This window comes from Ictalurus furcatus, chromosome 2 (assembly GCF_023375685.1).
Source record: "Ictalurus furcatus strain D&B chromosome 2, Billie_1.0, whole genome shotgun sequence".
Classification (NCBI taxonomy): Eukaryota; Metazoa; Chordata; class Actinopteri; order Siluriformes; family Ictaluridae; genus Ictalurus; species Ictalurus furcatus.
This window is the reverse complement of record NC_071256.1, coordinates 32606878-32621030: the sequence shown is the minus strand read 5'-3', so window position 1 is coordinate 32621030 and position 14153 is coordinate 32606878. Positions and strand designations below refer to the sequence as shown.

Below are 14153 nucleotides of genomic sequence, written 5' to 3'. Positions count from 1 at the left end.
AATGTGATCACAAACCAAACCAGGAGTTTTAATACAAAAATGCACATTTTATTATTATTCTTCTTCAATACTTCGCCAGCAATGCCAATAATATCGGACTCATCCTCAAGAGATGGTCCAGTGGACACAAGTGCAAACCTGCCACAAGCATAGAACATAAAATCCTAAATTAAGACAATCTTTATATCTTCTTACATTATCATCATCATCAAATACAACGGAAAATAGAAAAATAGTTAATTTTACACAATATTCTCTCTTAAAAACAAACAAATCCTTTTTAATTATATACACTCCTCAAAATGTATTCGTCTCCCACAAACCACAGACGTTTTCTGAATTCGCCAATGACCCTCGAGTCTCTTGAAAAAAATCAGTAAACCAAATCAAACCAAAACGCTTCCCCAACCCAGACAGACAATTTACAGATCAAGATGATGTAACCATATCTTGTGAGAATGCCAATTTTGTTCTGTAAAGAAATGGAAATTTTACATTTAAAAAAAAAAAAAAAAAACAACAACAAAAAAAAAAAAAAAAAAAACAGATAGAAAGAAAAAAGGTCTGTAAAAAAAAACCGTAAATACCATACAATAAAACTTGTGCAACCGCAGCAAAACGTTCATAAATCTATGGAACAGAAAAAGCGCGTGTTTGTGGCACGTGGTGGAGACGGTGATACACACAGAGGTTACAGTGATGGAGTGTGGACACGAACTCTAAACTGTGCTTATCTGAACCAAAGTCTTTGGCACATTTGCCATGTCAGTTTTTTTGTTTTTGGGTTTTTTTGTTGTTTTTTTTTTTAATTCCAAAAGTGCTGTAAAATAAAGAAGAAGCTACTATTCCCAAGTTTGAACAGTCCTAAGAGAAGGACCTGATCTCACGATCCGTTGGTGAAGTCTCCGTGCGCACACCTCAGTACGAGTCTTAAAGCAGACGGAGTGTCCGTTTTAACAGGCTGTCGTCTTTGACCTCATGAGCATTCGTTGGTGTTGAGGGTCCAGCTCTCCGGATTAGGATTACCCACAATTCAATTCCGACCAGCAGACTAACAGACACTCGGTAACCACAGAAGCTTCTATTTACACTGGTGTGTGTATGTGCGTGCGTGCGTGCGTGCGTGCGTGTGCAGAGAGAAACCTACTTTTTAATTGATTAATTAAAAAAAACTTTTTATTAACAATTTGCAATGATCATAGGCTTCTTAAGGGCTTGTTAAAGGGCACTTCTTACTAGCTGCAGTCACATGTACATACCTAAATTCATACACACACACCCAGACACACAAAAAGGTACACACAGACACAAACACACCCCCGCAACGGGCACACCACCGGGGCCAAAAACACCTGGGCAGCCCAACTCACACCAGTGTCTTTTCCTAACGTCGCTGACAACCTGAGCTCTCTTCTGATTGGACGGCATGGCTGTCACTCTAACAGATCAGCTCCTGCTGCATTTCAGGGCGAGTAGGGAACGACTCGGTGAAAGTGAATGTGTCCCGGCCCGTTTTCAGGTCCCCCTGTCCGGGGAAAGTGGGATACGACGGGATGTCGAGAAGCTCTGGAGACGAATCGGGAGTCTCGGGCTCGGATTCTGATTGGCTGGTTTCCTGCTCGTCGAGCGTGGTGGTGGCGGCGGTAGCGGGGTGTGTGTGAGACTCTGTGTTTAACCAGGGGTGATGCAGGCACTCGTCTGCTGTGGAGCGTTCACTGTGGACAATGGGGAAAAAAGATTATTTAAGATATGAAATCATTCGAAAGTGCTTCTGTATTCAAGGAGAACTGCAAAAGTTGCCATGTGAAATTCCAGCTTCCGTTCAGCTGATCCAGCTTCTGGATCGACTTGAGTGGAATATTTGAAAATGCAATAAAAAAAAAAAGGTTTTTTTTTTTTTTTTTTTTTTAAAACTTCTAGCACTTCTCTAGTTTTAGATTTGTTGCATCATTTGACATTTTACCAGCATTTGCATATTTTAGCATACAATTCCCTGCTTTACCAAACTCATTATTGCCATTTTATCTGCATTTATTGTATGGTTATGTTATTATTAATATTAGAATGATTTATCTTTCAACTAAATATTTATTTTCTCCATTTTCTGATTATGTTCATTTTTTCTTTAAAGTGCGTTACAGCATATGAAAGATGCTATATACATAAAGTCTATTATTATTATTATTATAATAATTACTGTAAATCTGTGGATTTTTCATAAGGCTTTTTCCAGCAGTTTGACAGAAACTTAAAACTCCTATCCTTTTCCCCTCTCCCCAGGTTTTTCCTTCTCTTCGGGATTACTCGCACACAGAGGAATTTTTCCACATAGCTTTTATTCAGCCGCTCATTTTCCCCTCATATCGCTGATGATCTGTGGCTGTAAAGTTTTAGTGAGTGTCGAGGCAAAAAGGCTGCCATCATTTCTCATGGAGCCAACACGGTGACAGATCTGGGCTGCCGTTAGTCACCGTGACGGGCACCAGACGGACACAGGAATGCGACAGCGCCTGTACGTTTGCCGGCTGTTACGTTGTAAATCAAGATTTATTTATCCGGCTACATTTATAGCTCGAGGATGGGATCTCCCAGGTCCTGTACAGCTTGACGTTTTAATTGAAGTGCAAATCTGCTCATGAAAATAAGCAGAGGCCTTTAAAAACGTGCATTAGCTGTTCTTTCTTCTTGACATACCTGGGGTTTAGGTGGAGCAGAGATTGGATGAAATCCACGGCGAGGTCCGAGATCCCGTGGAAGACGTCTTGGGAGTAGTCCACGTTGCCCTGGGAGACGTTCAGGAACGTCTCCTGCTTGTCCTCGCCCAGGAAAGGAGACTCTCCCGTTAACATCACGTACGTCAGCACGCCGATGCTCCTATACGTCATAAAAAGAAGAAGCGTTACGCTCGGGCACACGTTTCTTAGGTCACGTATCCTGGCAGCTGTAGGAAATGTGTTACACAAACCGTTCGAATGATAAGCAGCAATAGTGATGGAGCAATATTTATAGAAATGCCTTGTCACGCTAGTGACAAGGCATCAGTTATCAGTTCAATTGACCTCATAAAGCAGTAAATGCACACACACACACACACACACACACACACACACACACACACACACACACACACACACAGCTCTGACTCACCACATGTCCGTAGCAGTGCTGATTGGCTCGTAGCTCAGAATCTCCGGAGCTGCGAGTGGAAAAAGGGAAATCAAACTCTTACTTCACAGTGTATTATTATATAGCAATAAATTACTAAATACTAACAGAGCTGAAGTGATGAGCTTGCATGCATTTCAGCAGATTAGCAGTTTCGAGTCAGAGATTTCCAGTACGAATAAATGTACTGAGCTAAACATCAGCTGACGTGGGAATGGGCATTAGTGTCCAGAAGCACAGACGCTTTGGATGTGTTGAGATCTAAAGTCCTTCCGAATAGGAAGAAGCACTCGGATTTAGTGAGCAGTCAGGAGGCTGTATTAGATGGTCTAACCCTCTTTAACCAATTTGACAAAATTATCGTCAAAGCTGGTGAAAGCTGCTACAACTTAAAACGCTCAGACACCAAAAATGAGGGAGTCCCCGCCCCTCCCCCCACCAATCTTCTTGCACAGCTTTGAAGATCCCCCACCCCAACCTCAATGAGCAGCGAACTGCAAATTTCCAAATGGACTTTTGACCGTTTCGGCTGTTTCGTACATGTGTGCTTTTGAAATAGAGCAGCGTGGCTTTAGAGTCCGATCCGAAAGCCCCGTTCTTATCTGTACTTCCTTGTGACCTTCATTCGCGCTGCAGTTAAAACCGAAGCAGATAAACCCGAGTGACTCACCGGTGTACTCTGGAGTTCCCAAGATCTCGCGCACTTCTGTTTTGTCGTCCATGTGCCGAGACAGACCGAAATCTACGATCCTGATGTCCCCGAGTGGCTGAGCGCTGGTTAGCAGAATGTTCTGAGGCTGGAACAGACAAAACACAAAACATGAGGGGGTTAATAAAAACACATCCACACGGAACAACTTGAACTGATCGTCGCACGTTTGTGCACGTTTCTGAATTTAACCCACGATGCGGGTTCAACTCGCCCGCCTGTATGGAATTACAGCAAACATGATGGACTGGTATGTCAAATTAAGACACTTTCTGGGGGGACAAAAGGGGGCCTTATGAAAGGGATTTTTCCAAACATCTGCACCATCTAGTAAATCAGCCTCGCTTTAATAGATGGTGCTTTAAGTTCCTGGTCTATTTTAACATGCCTGCGCTTTTACTCGGCTACAGTATTTACCAGTGACCTGCGGTTTTAGATGCTCCAAATAAATACAGCTGATGCATGACTTGAGGATGAAGTGCAACTTTTTTCCCCCTTGCTAGTTTTCCACCATCTTAAGAAATCGTTTGGGACGCGACCCTTTCTTTAAGGCTAAAACCGCTCTCAAAAACCCTCTCGGATATCCGATCTGATGACAAATCATGTGCAAAGATCCACCTATATAAATCAACACTCGCCAAACACGTCCGTAAATCAGCGCAGGTTTATTGCAGTGCTTCTCTTTACCGGAGACAAAGACGACATGGAGTACGACTCCTCGGCTCTGAACTCTAACTGCAGCCGCTCCATCTGAAATCTCGGCTTCCGTGCGTTATGTAACTTGATACTTTATACACAAACGGAACGAAGACCGTACGGTGGGTCGGTGTATTTATGTAGACGTTTACGTAAGCAGGCACGCACGTGCACACGGTGATTTTACCCACCTTCAGGTCTAAGTGGACGACGTTGTTGCGATGAAGGAACGCTACGCCTGTTAGAATCTGCCGGGCCAACCGGATGACGTCTTTCTCTGTGAAGGCCTCGTCGTTATCGGCCACGCACTGATTGAAGATTTCTCCTCCAGCAGCACTGAAACACACCGAGATAGAAAAGAACGCAATCGATAAATGCCTGAAAAGTCGCAGCCACATTCAACTCGAGAAACGGAACGCGAAAGCCAAACGTTTAAAACGGATAGCTTTTCCCATAATGCATTGCCAGAGGAATGATACATTAGTAATGCAGAAACACATTTGAGAATTATTCAAGAAGTAATATTAGTGCATTATTAAAACACTCTTATGAAGCTCCATTTACATAATTCACAGATTCTTTCAGACCTGCCATTGTAAAAAAATTTTACAAACCTGCCAGGACAGAGTGTGAAGAACATTATAATACTGTGGCTTTTCTGGCAGCAAACACACCCACACACCTACTCGCATGCTTTTTTTTTCGAATTGCATAACATCTCTGGATCACTTTGGCAGGGAAATAATAAAGGAACCAGTCACAAAGCGAGACCTAAGGCCAAGTGCTGCAGACATCACATCTATAAATCACGGACTCTCGGCTCTAAATAGGCCAGAATTACAGCAGATTTATGGACTTTAGTATGTGCCCACGCTGACAACCCAGTGAAGTTTCAAACCCCACCCACAGTCAGACTTTGATTTAACCGATGTATTATTCAAACCCCAAACAAAGAGCAAGCAGTCGTCGTCTAGGCTTTACTTATTGTTGACAGAGCTATGGTCTGCACTTATATAGCGATTTACACTGTGTCTCATTCACCCATTCACACACACTCCAATGGTAGCAGAGCTGCCATGCAAGGTACTAACTTGCCATCTGGAGCAACTTGGGGTTCAGCGTCTTGCCCAAGGACACTTTGGTAGGTGGAGTCACGTGGGCCGGGAATCGAACCTCCAACCCTACGATTAGTGGACAACCCGCTCTACCATCTGAACCACAGCCGAACGATTTGAGCTGTAGCTTCAAATCCAAATTAAGTCTTACCCGGTTGTGTCTTGACATGACATCTGATATTTAATCAGCATTGAGAGAGAGAGAGAGAGAGCGAGAGAGAGCGAGAGAGAGCAAGCGAGCGAGCGAGACACTCCAATTCAATCCCAAGTACTAACAAGCCAAGGTGTTACTCATGGCACAAAAACTCGCTCCTGTGAGATGGAACAGAAAAGCATTCGCCCCATCATCTGGAGCAAAAGTGGTTGGGAAGGACAGCATAATAATAATAATAATAATAATAATAATAATAATAATAATAATTAATTAAGGAATTGTCGAACCTCAGGCTTGCGTAACTAGAACAGCTCAGCAAAGTGCGTGGGATTGTTCAAATTTCACGTGTTCGCCTGTGTGTACATTGTACGCTTCATTTGTTGCACAGCCCTGAAAAAGCCAGCTGTGTAAATAATTGGTGTTCTGAGCGGGGCTTATCGGCCTGGCCATCAGCTCAGAGTTAATTAGACGGTCTCAGTCCTGCACGCACTTTCAACAGACTACAGGCAGTGCACTGGAAAAGCCCAAACTAGATGGTGCACTTGTTCTTCGATACCGAACAAACAATAAGGAGTGCGTGCACAGGAAGAGCGCAAACCAGACACACAAACGCAACACGTCCTAGGTGGATTTTTGGACTGATGGCATTTGCCTTGCAGGTTCTCCGACAGGCAAACGCACAGGAGAGTAGCACGAGGAACGATAACGGCACCGTGCTCAGACAGGAAGCAGTCACGTTTCGTTTAATACTCTTGTCATTTGGAACAAAACTACGGCCTCTGAAATCCGACGATCAAAAATGGCTGAAAATTACGGTTTAGGTTCCAAAAGAAGAATAAAAAAAAAAGTTTGCCCAAAACGATACCTCACACAAGGAACACCTGAAAGCTTGTGCGTATGTAGTCCATACTGGGGGCAGTGGTGGCTTGGCGGTTAAGGCTCTGGGTTACAGCTCAGAAGGTCGGGGGTTCAAGTCCCAGCACCGCCAAGCTACCACTGTTGGGCCCTTCAGCAAGGCCCTTAACACTCCCTGCTCCAGGGGCGCCGTATCATGGCCGACCCTGCACTCTGACCCCAACCTCCTAATAATGCTGGGATATACGAAGAAAAAAGGATTTCACTGTGCTGTAATGTATACGTGACCAATAAAGACTCACCATAACAATTTAAAACAAAATCTAGAATACCTCCCTCCCCAAACAGCACCATTATGGTTGTGTCCAAAATTCGGCTCCCTCACCACTATGAACAAGAAAATATTTCTGCGCATTTTTTTTTTTAAAGTGTCAACCAGTGAACTGATGGTGTTTTAGCTGCATTTCTTGTAAAACTCCTCCTCAGCTCTCATTTTAAACGACAAAAGCGTGCGATACAGACAGTGTCACATCACTTGGGTTTACACTCAGCTCTGAGGATGTGGTTATGGCGGTGTGTGTGTGTGTGTGTGTGTGTGTGTGTGTGTGTGTGTGTTTTCTTGCTGCTCCATTTTTAGAAGCCAATTTAAAGCCTAGCAAGAAAAGCCACAGGAAATGGAAAGAAATCATTTCTCTGTATCTACTGCTCTTTTCTTCTTGCGCTCATTTTTCACACTCCTCTTTGTCTCTCTGAATCTACAGAGAAAAGGAGGCAGACGGAGCCAAAAAAAAAAGAAAAAAGTGAAAGTGTTAAAGCAGAGGAACAACGTTTTTGTCCCAGCATGCGAAATTAAACAGACGGAAGGAAGCTTCCTTATAAACTAAAGTATCATCTTACTCTCAGGCCGTATACGTGCCTCAGGGACCTTAATTTTTTTTAAAAAGGAGACATGATAATACAGAACAGGGGACAGAGACGAACACAAACGGAGAAGATGACTGACTGTCAAAACGCTCATGATGATGATGAGCAGATTAACCTCAGGCCAAAATGAATGAATGATTAACCTGAAGAATTTCCTAATAAGGTAATGACGCACTGTGGTGTGTACGGGAGTGTGTTCGCACACGCCTGGGTCTGGCTGGTAACTGACGTACAGCTGATCTTCAGCAGAAGCAGATGAAATGTGCACAGGAAGTGAGCTACTGAGAGTGGGACAAAATACCATTTCTCAAAATTCCTGTTACTCGCGACCAGCATCCGGTGACGAAGAAGCGTTCAGAAAACAAAAAAAGTGCAGAGTTAGTGAAAGTGTTGCAGCGCTGACAAGAAGGGGAAATCTAAAGAAACCACAGAAAAATAACCTGATTAAAAATACAATAAAGAGGATTAGAATAAAGAACGATTCTTGTAACAGAAAGAGGAAGAAAAGAAAAAAAAAAAAAGATGGAGGAGGCAGTTTGGGAAACGTTTCTCAGGGTTAATTGGAGTGTCATTATAGATTGTTATCGGCTCTGCGTACTGACGCCGCTCACAGTCTGACATTCAGGCTGAGCTTGTGGATTTATTCTGCAGGACCTCCCTGCACGTGTACACGTGACGAGATACAAAATCATCCTCGTTTCACATAATGATCTGGTTAGTTCATGACTGGAGGGAGAGGGAGAGAGACCCAAAGTCATGACCCAATGGTTTTGCTTTCTCGCTCACTCTCTGTGTCTCTCTCTCTCCCTCCTCTCCCTCCGTGTGTCTCTCTGGCTTGCTCTCTCTGGTCATGACCTGATCTGCCATCTGTGTGTGTTGATCTAGTACCTAGACAAGCTTAAGAGGAAAAAAATAAATACAATAAAAGCGCAGGAACACTGCATTCTCACGAGCGAGAGGTGATTTTAAGGTTAGTGTTTCTCCGGTTTCTGGTGGTTATTAAGTTGGAACACTGACCTGAGAACAGCCCCAGGGATGAGTGCTACACACACACACACACACACACACACACACTAAATGTACTAGATTAGAAGTGGCTGATATGGCAAAACATTGTTTATGCTTTCATGTAGCATCTATAGAAATGCGCTGAAGACTGAAAAGGGGAAAATCAGCGTTGAGTGTTAAAAATATATTTTTAATTGTCCGACAGAGTTGATCAGCGTTGCTAAAGCATGGCTGATAAAAGTGTCTTGTGACATAACCTACTGTGATATGTGGCATATACCACTGTGCACTAATCATATTAACTGAAACGTGTTCGAAACTTACAATTCAAGCACCAGGATGATCTCAGAGCTGGTCTCGTACACCTCGTGCAGCCCCACCACGTAAGGGTTGGCCTTGGCTGCCTCGAGCACGGCGATCTCGTTCAGGACGTCAGCGCGGCAGTCCTGACCCTTCCGCCGCTTGCGCAGGAACTTGGCGGCATACTCGTTCTGCGTAGCCTTTTCCACACACTTCTTCACCACAGCAAACTTCCCTCTGCAGAGAGAGAGAGACAGAGAGAGAGACAGAGAGAGAGACAGGATTAATGATCAGGGTCAGTTAAGCTATTGTAGATGTGTTGCTCGGATGTTACCATAAACTTGATAAAATGTGTTAATGACTAAATACTAAATATCTTTTGCAGGAATAAGTATAAGAATAACGATGAAAATGATCAAAGCACAAAAAGTGTCACTGCAACAGCCAATCATCTTCCAATATGCAAATACAGACTGTATAACAACCAGTTGATCAGAGGAAAGGGTGTGGCTATGCAGGAAGGGCAGCATTTCTCATTTGCATATTCATTAAATCTGTGTGAAAAATCTTACACTTATGTAATACACTTATGCACCTGGAACATTTTGCTCTTCATTATGTTTTACGACTGCAGAAATCTCAAGACTTTACAAATTTCTGAACTCCTTATCCGAATCGAGAGCTTCTAATAACTTGAGCTTTATCCTCATTGTTTGTTGTATTCTCCACAAACAAATAAAAAAATAATAAATAAAAAATAAAAAAAAAGTTCTCACTTATCAGCCTATAAAAGGTTGAACGAATGACATTTTGCGTGTACGGGAAAGCATCCCATCAGAGCCGCATCAGCAGAAGACGTGTCCCCAGACGAGCTGTCAAGCGACGTGCCTGCTGACCACAATGACTCAGCTGCCAGTTATGCCGTTTTCACAATGACTGAGATGAAGAAAATCTGCACGCCTCTGTTGTCACAAGCTGACCAGGCACTTCGCTGTTATGTGTCAATAAAAATTTATTCTCAGCATCTTTAACGACCTTGATATTGCTCTCACGGGTCCACAAGGTGGATAATTAGAACAGAGCCAGACATTACGAGTCCCTGCTCTTACTCGGTTATCATTTATGACTCGTTGTGTGCACACCTCACTCTCTCTCTCTCTCTCTCTCTCTCAGTGTCTGCTTCTTCTTCAGACAGCCTGACACTCAGAAGATAAAAACAGTTGGGACAAAAGGATCTCTTCTTCCTCCTCACTTCACACTAACACACACCAACACACACAAAGCCCAGGCCACCAGTTTGTACAATCCTTTGTCTAACAGCCAAAAGAACAATTTGCTTGTAACTCTGCCTTCACTGCTTCTTCTTCAGGAAGAATCACAATAAAAACACACACACACGATGGTGTGTATGAAGCATGGGGTGTGTATGTGGGTGGTAGTGGACACAAAGACCACCCACTACACCTCACTGATAAATGGTGCCCCCCCATCTCTCGCTGTATCTACTCATGTTCAACACAAAAGAAGAATGATGTGGGGCGACAAAAAGGTCAAAAGGACACAACTCGGACCTTCATAATTCACTGAAACCATAACCACTGTGCAAAGTGCTGCAGGTTGTAATGACCATTCGTTCAGCATCTGGTATTTCGCTGTTCTCGATATGCAGGGTCTGCATTTTTTTTTTTAAACTGTTCTTGAACGGTTTTTACAATTGCTCCTTAGTCTCACTAATCCACAATCAGTTACCTTAAAAGGTTTAAAAGGATGTTTTCATTCACCATGCAGACAGGAAACACACTACGCTGTCACACGACCCAGATGCAGAAGTGGTTGTACATCCTGCATGAAACTAAACCAACACAGACACTTGTCTCCTTTTTTTTTTCTTTTTTTTTTTTCTTTAACGTTCTTGTCTGCGGGTGCTGAAAAAGAGACTGAGAATAGAAATGCAACCATGGATGTCTTTCTCTCAGCTCTCTTATCACTGCAAATCTGACGTCTTAAACAACTTGACACCTTAAAAAAAACCTGTCATTCCTAATGTAAGCTGGCCAAATGGCCATGGGAAAAACCACGGGAATGGCTTCAGCAATGGACAGCCAAGTGGCCATGGCATGGTAATGGACTCTCCAATGGTTACCCCAGTGCCTACAGCAATGGATAACCCAATGGCCACTTCAATGGATACCGCAATGGACAGACAAGTGGACACCCCAATGGACAGACCAGTGGACACACCAATGGATAATCCAATGGCCATGGCAAAGGATACCGCAATGGGAAATACAGTGGCCGTGGCATGGTAATGGACTCTCCAATAGTTACCCCAGTGCCTACAGCAATGGATAACCCAAAGGCCACTTCAAAGGATACTGCAACGGGCAATCCAGTGGCCACAGCAATGGACAACCCAATGGCCCAGGCAATGGTCACCCTAACTAACTTCTCCGAGTGGGCTATTATCCCTATGCAATTCACACAGATTATTCTGACCAAATTCCCACTGAACAAATAAAATATTCTGCAAATGCAGCCTTGTCCAATATAAAAGTAAATGTTGCTATCCCATAGTGTGCTTCGTCCTCTTAATAGTCTCCATATTTCTAAAAACCTGGACATACTGCTGTACCTGATCAGCACACAGTAAGCGAGAACAAGGGCAAGATCGACTCCTTCTAGAACCCTCAGGGGAAGTTCCTAAAAATGACATGCCACCAAAAAAAAAAAGAAAAAAGTCAGAGCTGAAACCAGGCCAACAAGCGCTCAAAAGTAGGACACTTGTAAGGACTTTTATGCAACATCAGTCAGGAAAATGAAGCGAGACGAGCACGTCCTTGCAGAGGAATCAATCTCCTCTTCTGTCGGTCCCCTTCCAAAGCAGTGATATCTGATCACCTGAACACTTGAAATCGCATGAGAAATGCATTCGTGCGAGCGAGAGAAATTTCTTTGTCTAACCAAAGAAGGTAAACATGTGTTCATTTACATTTATTCAAAGCAAGCTCCAAATGAGCCTACAGCTGAGACTCTTTAACAGACACGAACGCCACGACTAGTCAGAATGTGCAAACATGACTAGAAAAAGGAAGAGCACACATGTTGAGGTATCCACTCAGGATGAAGTCTCATGACTTCACGGTGTGTGTCGTACGCACGGCGCAGGTGGTGTTTGGGTGCAAAGAAGTCACGATATTTTGACTGCCTGTATTCATGGAGCTCGATCTCTCCCTCAGATCTGGCTCTCTCTTTCAACTGGAGATCAGATAGCATGCATTACATAAAGAACTCTGCGCTCCGTCACATGCATGTGGGGTCATGAATGTTTTTAACCCAGCCAAAAAGAGCATTCCAAGAATGTATGAAAGCAAACAGATTTTATCACAATGTTTTCAAGCCATAAATTGAAACCCCACCGGTAGATATTCATCTGCGAAATGCCCTGCTGGAGTTTAAACAACATTACTGTCTGATTAAAATTAAACCGTCTGATGTTTGTTAACACCCAGTGCTGGAATTTTCCAAACATTTCCCTTATCTAAAAACCACAGCAAATGCGGGATCTCAGATATATTATTGACATCCAACGCTGACAAGCTTCTTTTTATTATTGCTCCGCCTCAGGGGAATCGTGTCCAGAAACAATTACTGAACAGAAACAATTATTTTCCAGCTTAAGAACTAAACATTGAAACAGAAATGTAAAAAAAAAAAAATGAAATATAGAATTAGAAAACCTCACAGTATGATTAAATTAACAGCACCTTTTTTTCCCACTCTTCCACAAGGATAACACACTGGACTTACCTGAGACTTCTATGGTCACCTAAAACCTCTTTTCTAGGTGACACTACCTTTCATAACTCATAACTTCAGGGCAAAATTAAAAAGAACCAGACATGTCTTTAGTTTCAGAAAATAGTACAATTGTAAGCTGCCATATTATATTATATTACATATTCCTTTCATTTAAACTGCACACCTGACTACCTACATTTGGTACTAAACTTAATTCACCTCAGCCTGACACACACACATTAAACCTTGAAAGAGTTTTTCATGAGGGAATAAGTGGTGTACACATTACTACCTGATTCAAAACCACTTAATGAGTCAAGTCAGAGAAATAAAAAAGTTACAATGTGGATGTGTTAAGTTTAAAAACCTGAACATAAATGTGTATGAAGCTAAACTAAACGCGCGCCTTGATACAAACACCTGTTTACCCAGTGAGCGCGTGCCCCAAACCTGTAAACAAGAAAGCACGGGTTTACCTGCCGAGCTCTTTACCGACGAGGTCGTAGTTGGTCTTAAACGGCTCTGTGCGGATTCGTGTGTGGATTTTGGTCAACATCCCGTTCTTATTCTTGACAGTGGAGTCCAACATTGCGGCTCTGAAGATCTGCACGACTAATCACGGTTTAATGAGTGAACCCGGCAACGCTTCAGTCCATCAGGTGAGAGTACCTCTGCAGCCTGCCCTTCCAGAAGATACTGCAGCTGGGGGGAGATATTCAAGTCCAAACACACCTAAATTAAACACTGAGCAAAGACGGAGCAAAATCCTACAGTAGTTTTACTTCTTTGGTTGTTGTTGCTGTTGTATGTGTGTAGTTTTGAAGCGTCTGGATACCGGTATTAAATACTCCAGCAGCGTCCAGAGTGCGACAATGTAACGCGAGTTCTGAGCACGAGCACAAACACTCCGAACAATAAGATAGTCCGGTAGCTCCGCCCCCTTTCTCTGCAATGCAATTTACCAGCCAATCGGTGTAGGTTTAGGGGCGGGGCTAGGTTTCTGGGTTCTCAAAGGATGGAAAAGCATTGTATTGCATTGCATAATTATTTAATAAATAAATGGTAGTTTATTATTTAATGAATAAATGCCATTTATCTATCTATCTATCTATCTATCTATCTATCTATCTCATGAGAACCCCTTTCAATAAAAAGTTTTGGTTCAGATTTCTTTTTATTAAAGAATATCGGACACATTATTTAAGCAAGTACAATCCTATCTTTATCTGTGCAATGTTATTGTGCATGTTAATCTTGAGATTTTGTTTTTTTCGTTTTCACCCGTTTCACCCACAGAATCCCCCCCCCTTTTTTTTAATCATAATACTGTCACTATATTCCAGGGTATATTATTTATATTCATACCCACTTTGATATTGATGGTTTGTGGTTTTCACCACGGCAACAAAATGAGAAAATTGCAGACCCT

General features: G+C 42.8%; 1 protein-coding gene across 1 annotated transcript; it reads right to left on the bottom strand.

Moving 5' to 3' along the window:
• Positions 1-223: 223 nt before the first annotated feature.
• On the bottom strand, positions 224-13625 carry stk17al (serine/threonine kinase 17a like). Its single transcript, XM_053615245.1, has 7 exons — positions 13201-13625; positions 8951-9163; positions 4762-4906; positions 3836-3962; positions 3148-3196; positions 2695-2874; positions 224-1715 (listed from the first exon to the last, which is right to left on the bottom strand). The coding sequence occupies exons 1-7, from the start codon at positions 13311-13313 to the stop codon at positions 1439-1441; spliced, it is 1104 nt and encodes a 367-aa protein (XP_053471220.1). The 5' UTR covers positions 13314-13625; the 3' UTR covers positions 224-1438.
• Between the last annotated feature and the right edge of the window lie 528 nt (positions 13626-14153).

What these genes read in the sequence shown, in the direction of transcription:
- stk17al (XM_053615245.1), bottom strand. Translation starts at nt 13,313, where the DNA reads ATGTTGGACTCCACTGTCAAGAATAAGAACGGGATGTTGACCAAAATC. An exon ending in GGGAACTCCAGAGTACACCG is followed by an intron (nt 3,197 to 3,835) that starts GTGAGTCACTCG and finishes TTCCACTCGCAG; the next exon opens with CTCCGGAGATTCTGAGCTAC. An exon ending in AGCACTGCTACGGACATGTG is followed by an intron (nt 2,875 to 3,147) that starts GTGAGTCAGAGC and finishes TATGACGTATAG; the next exon opens with GAGCATCGGCGTGCTGACGT.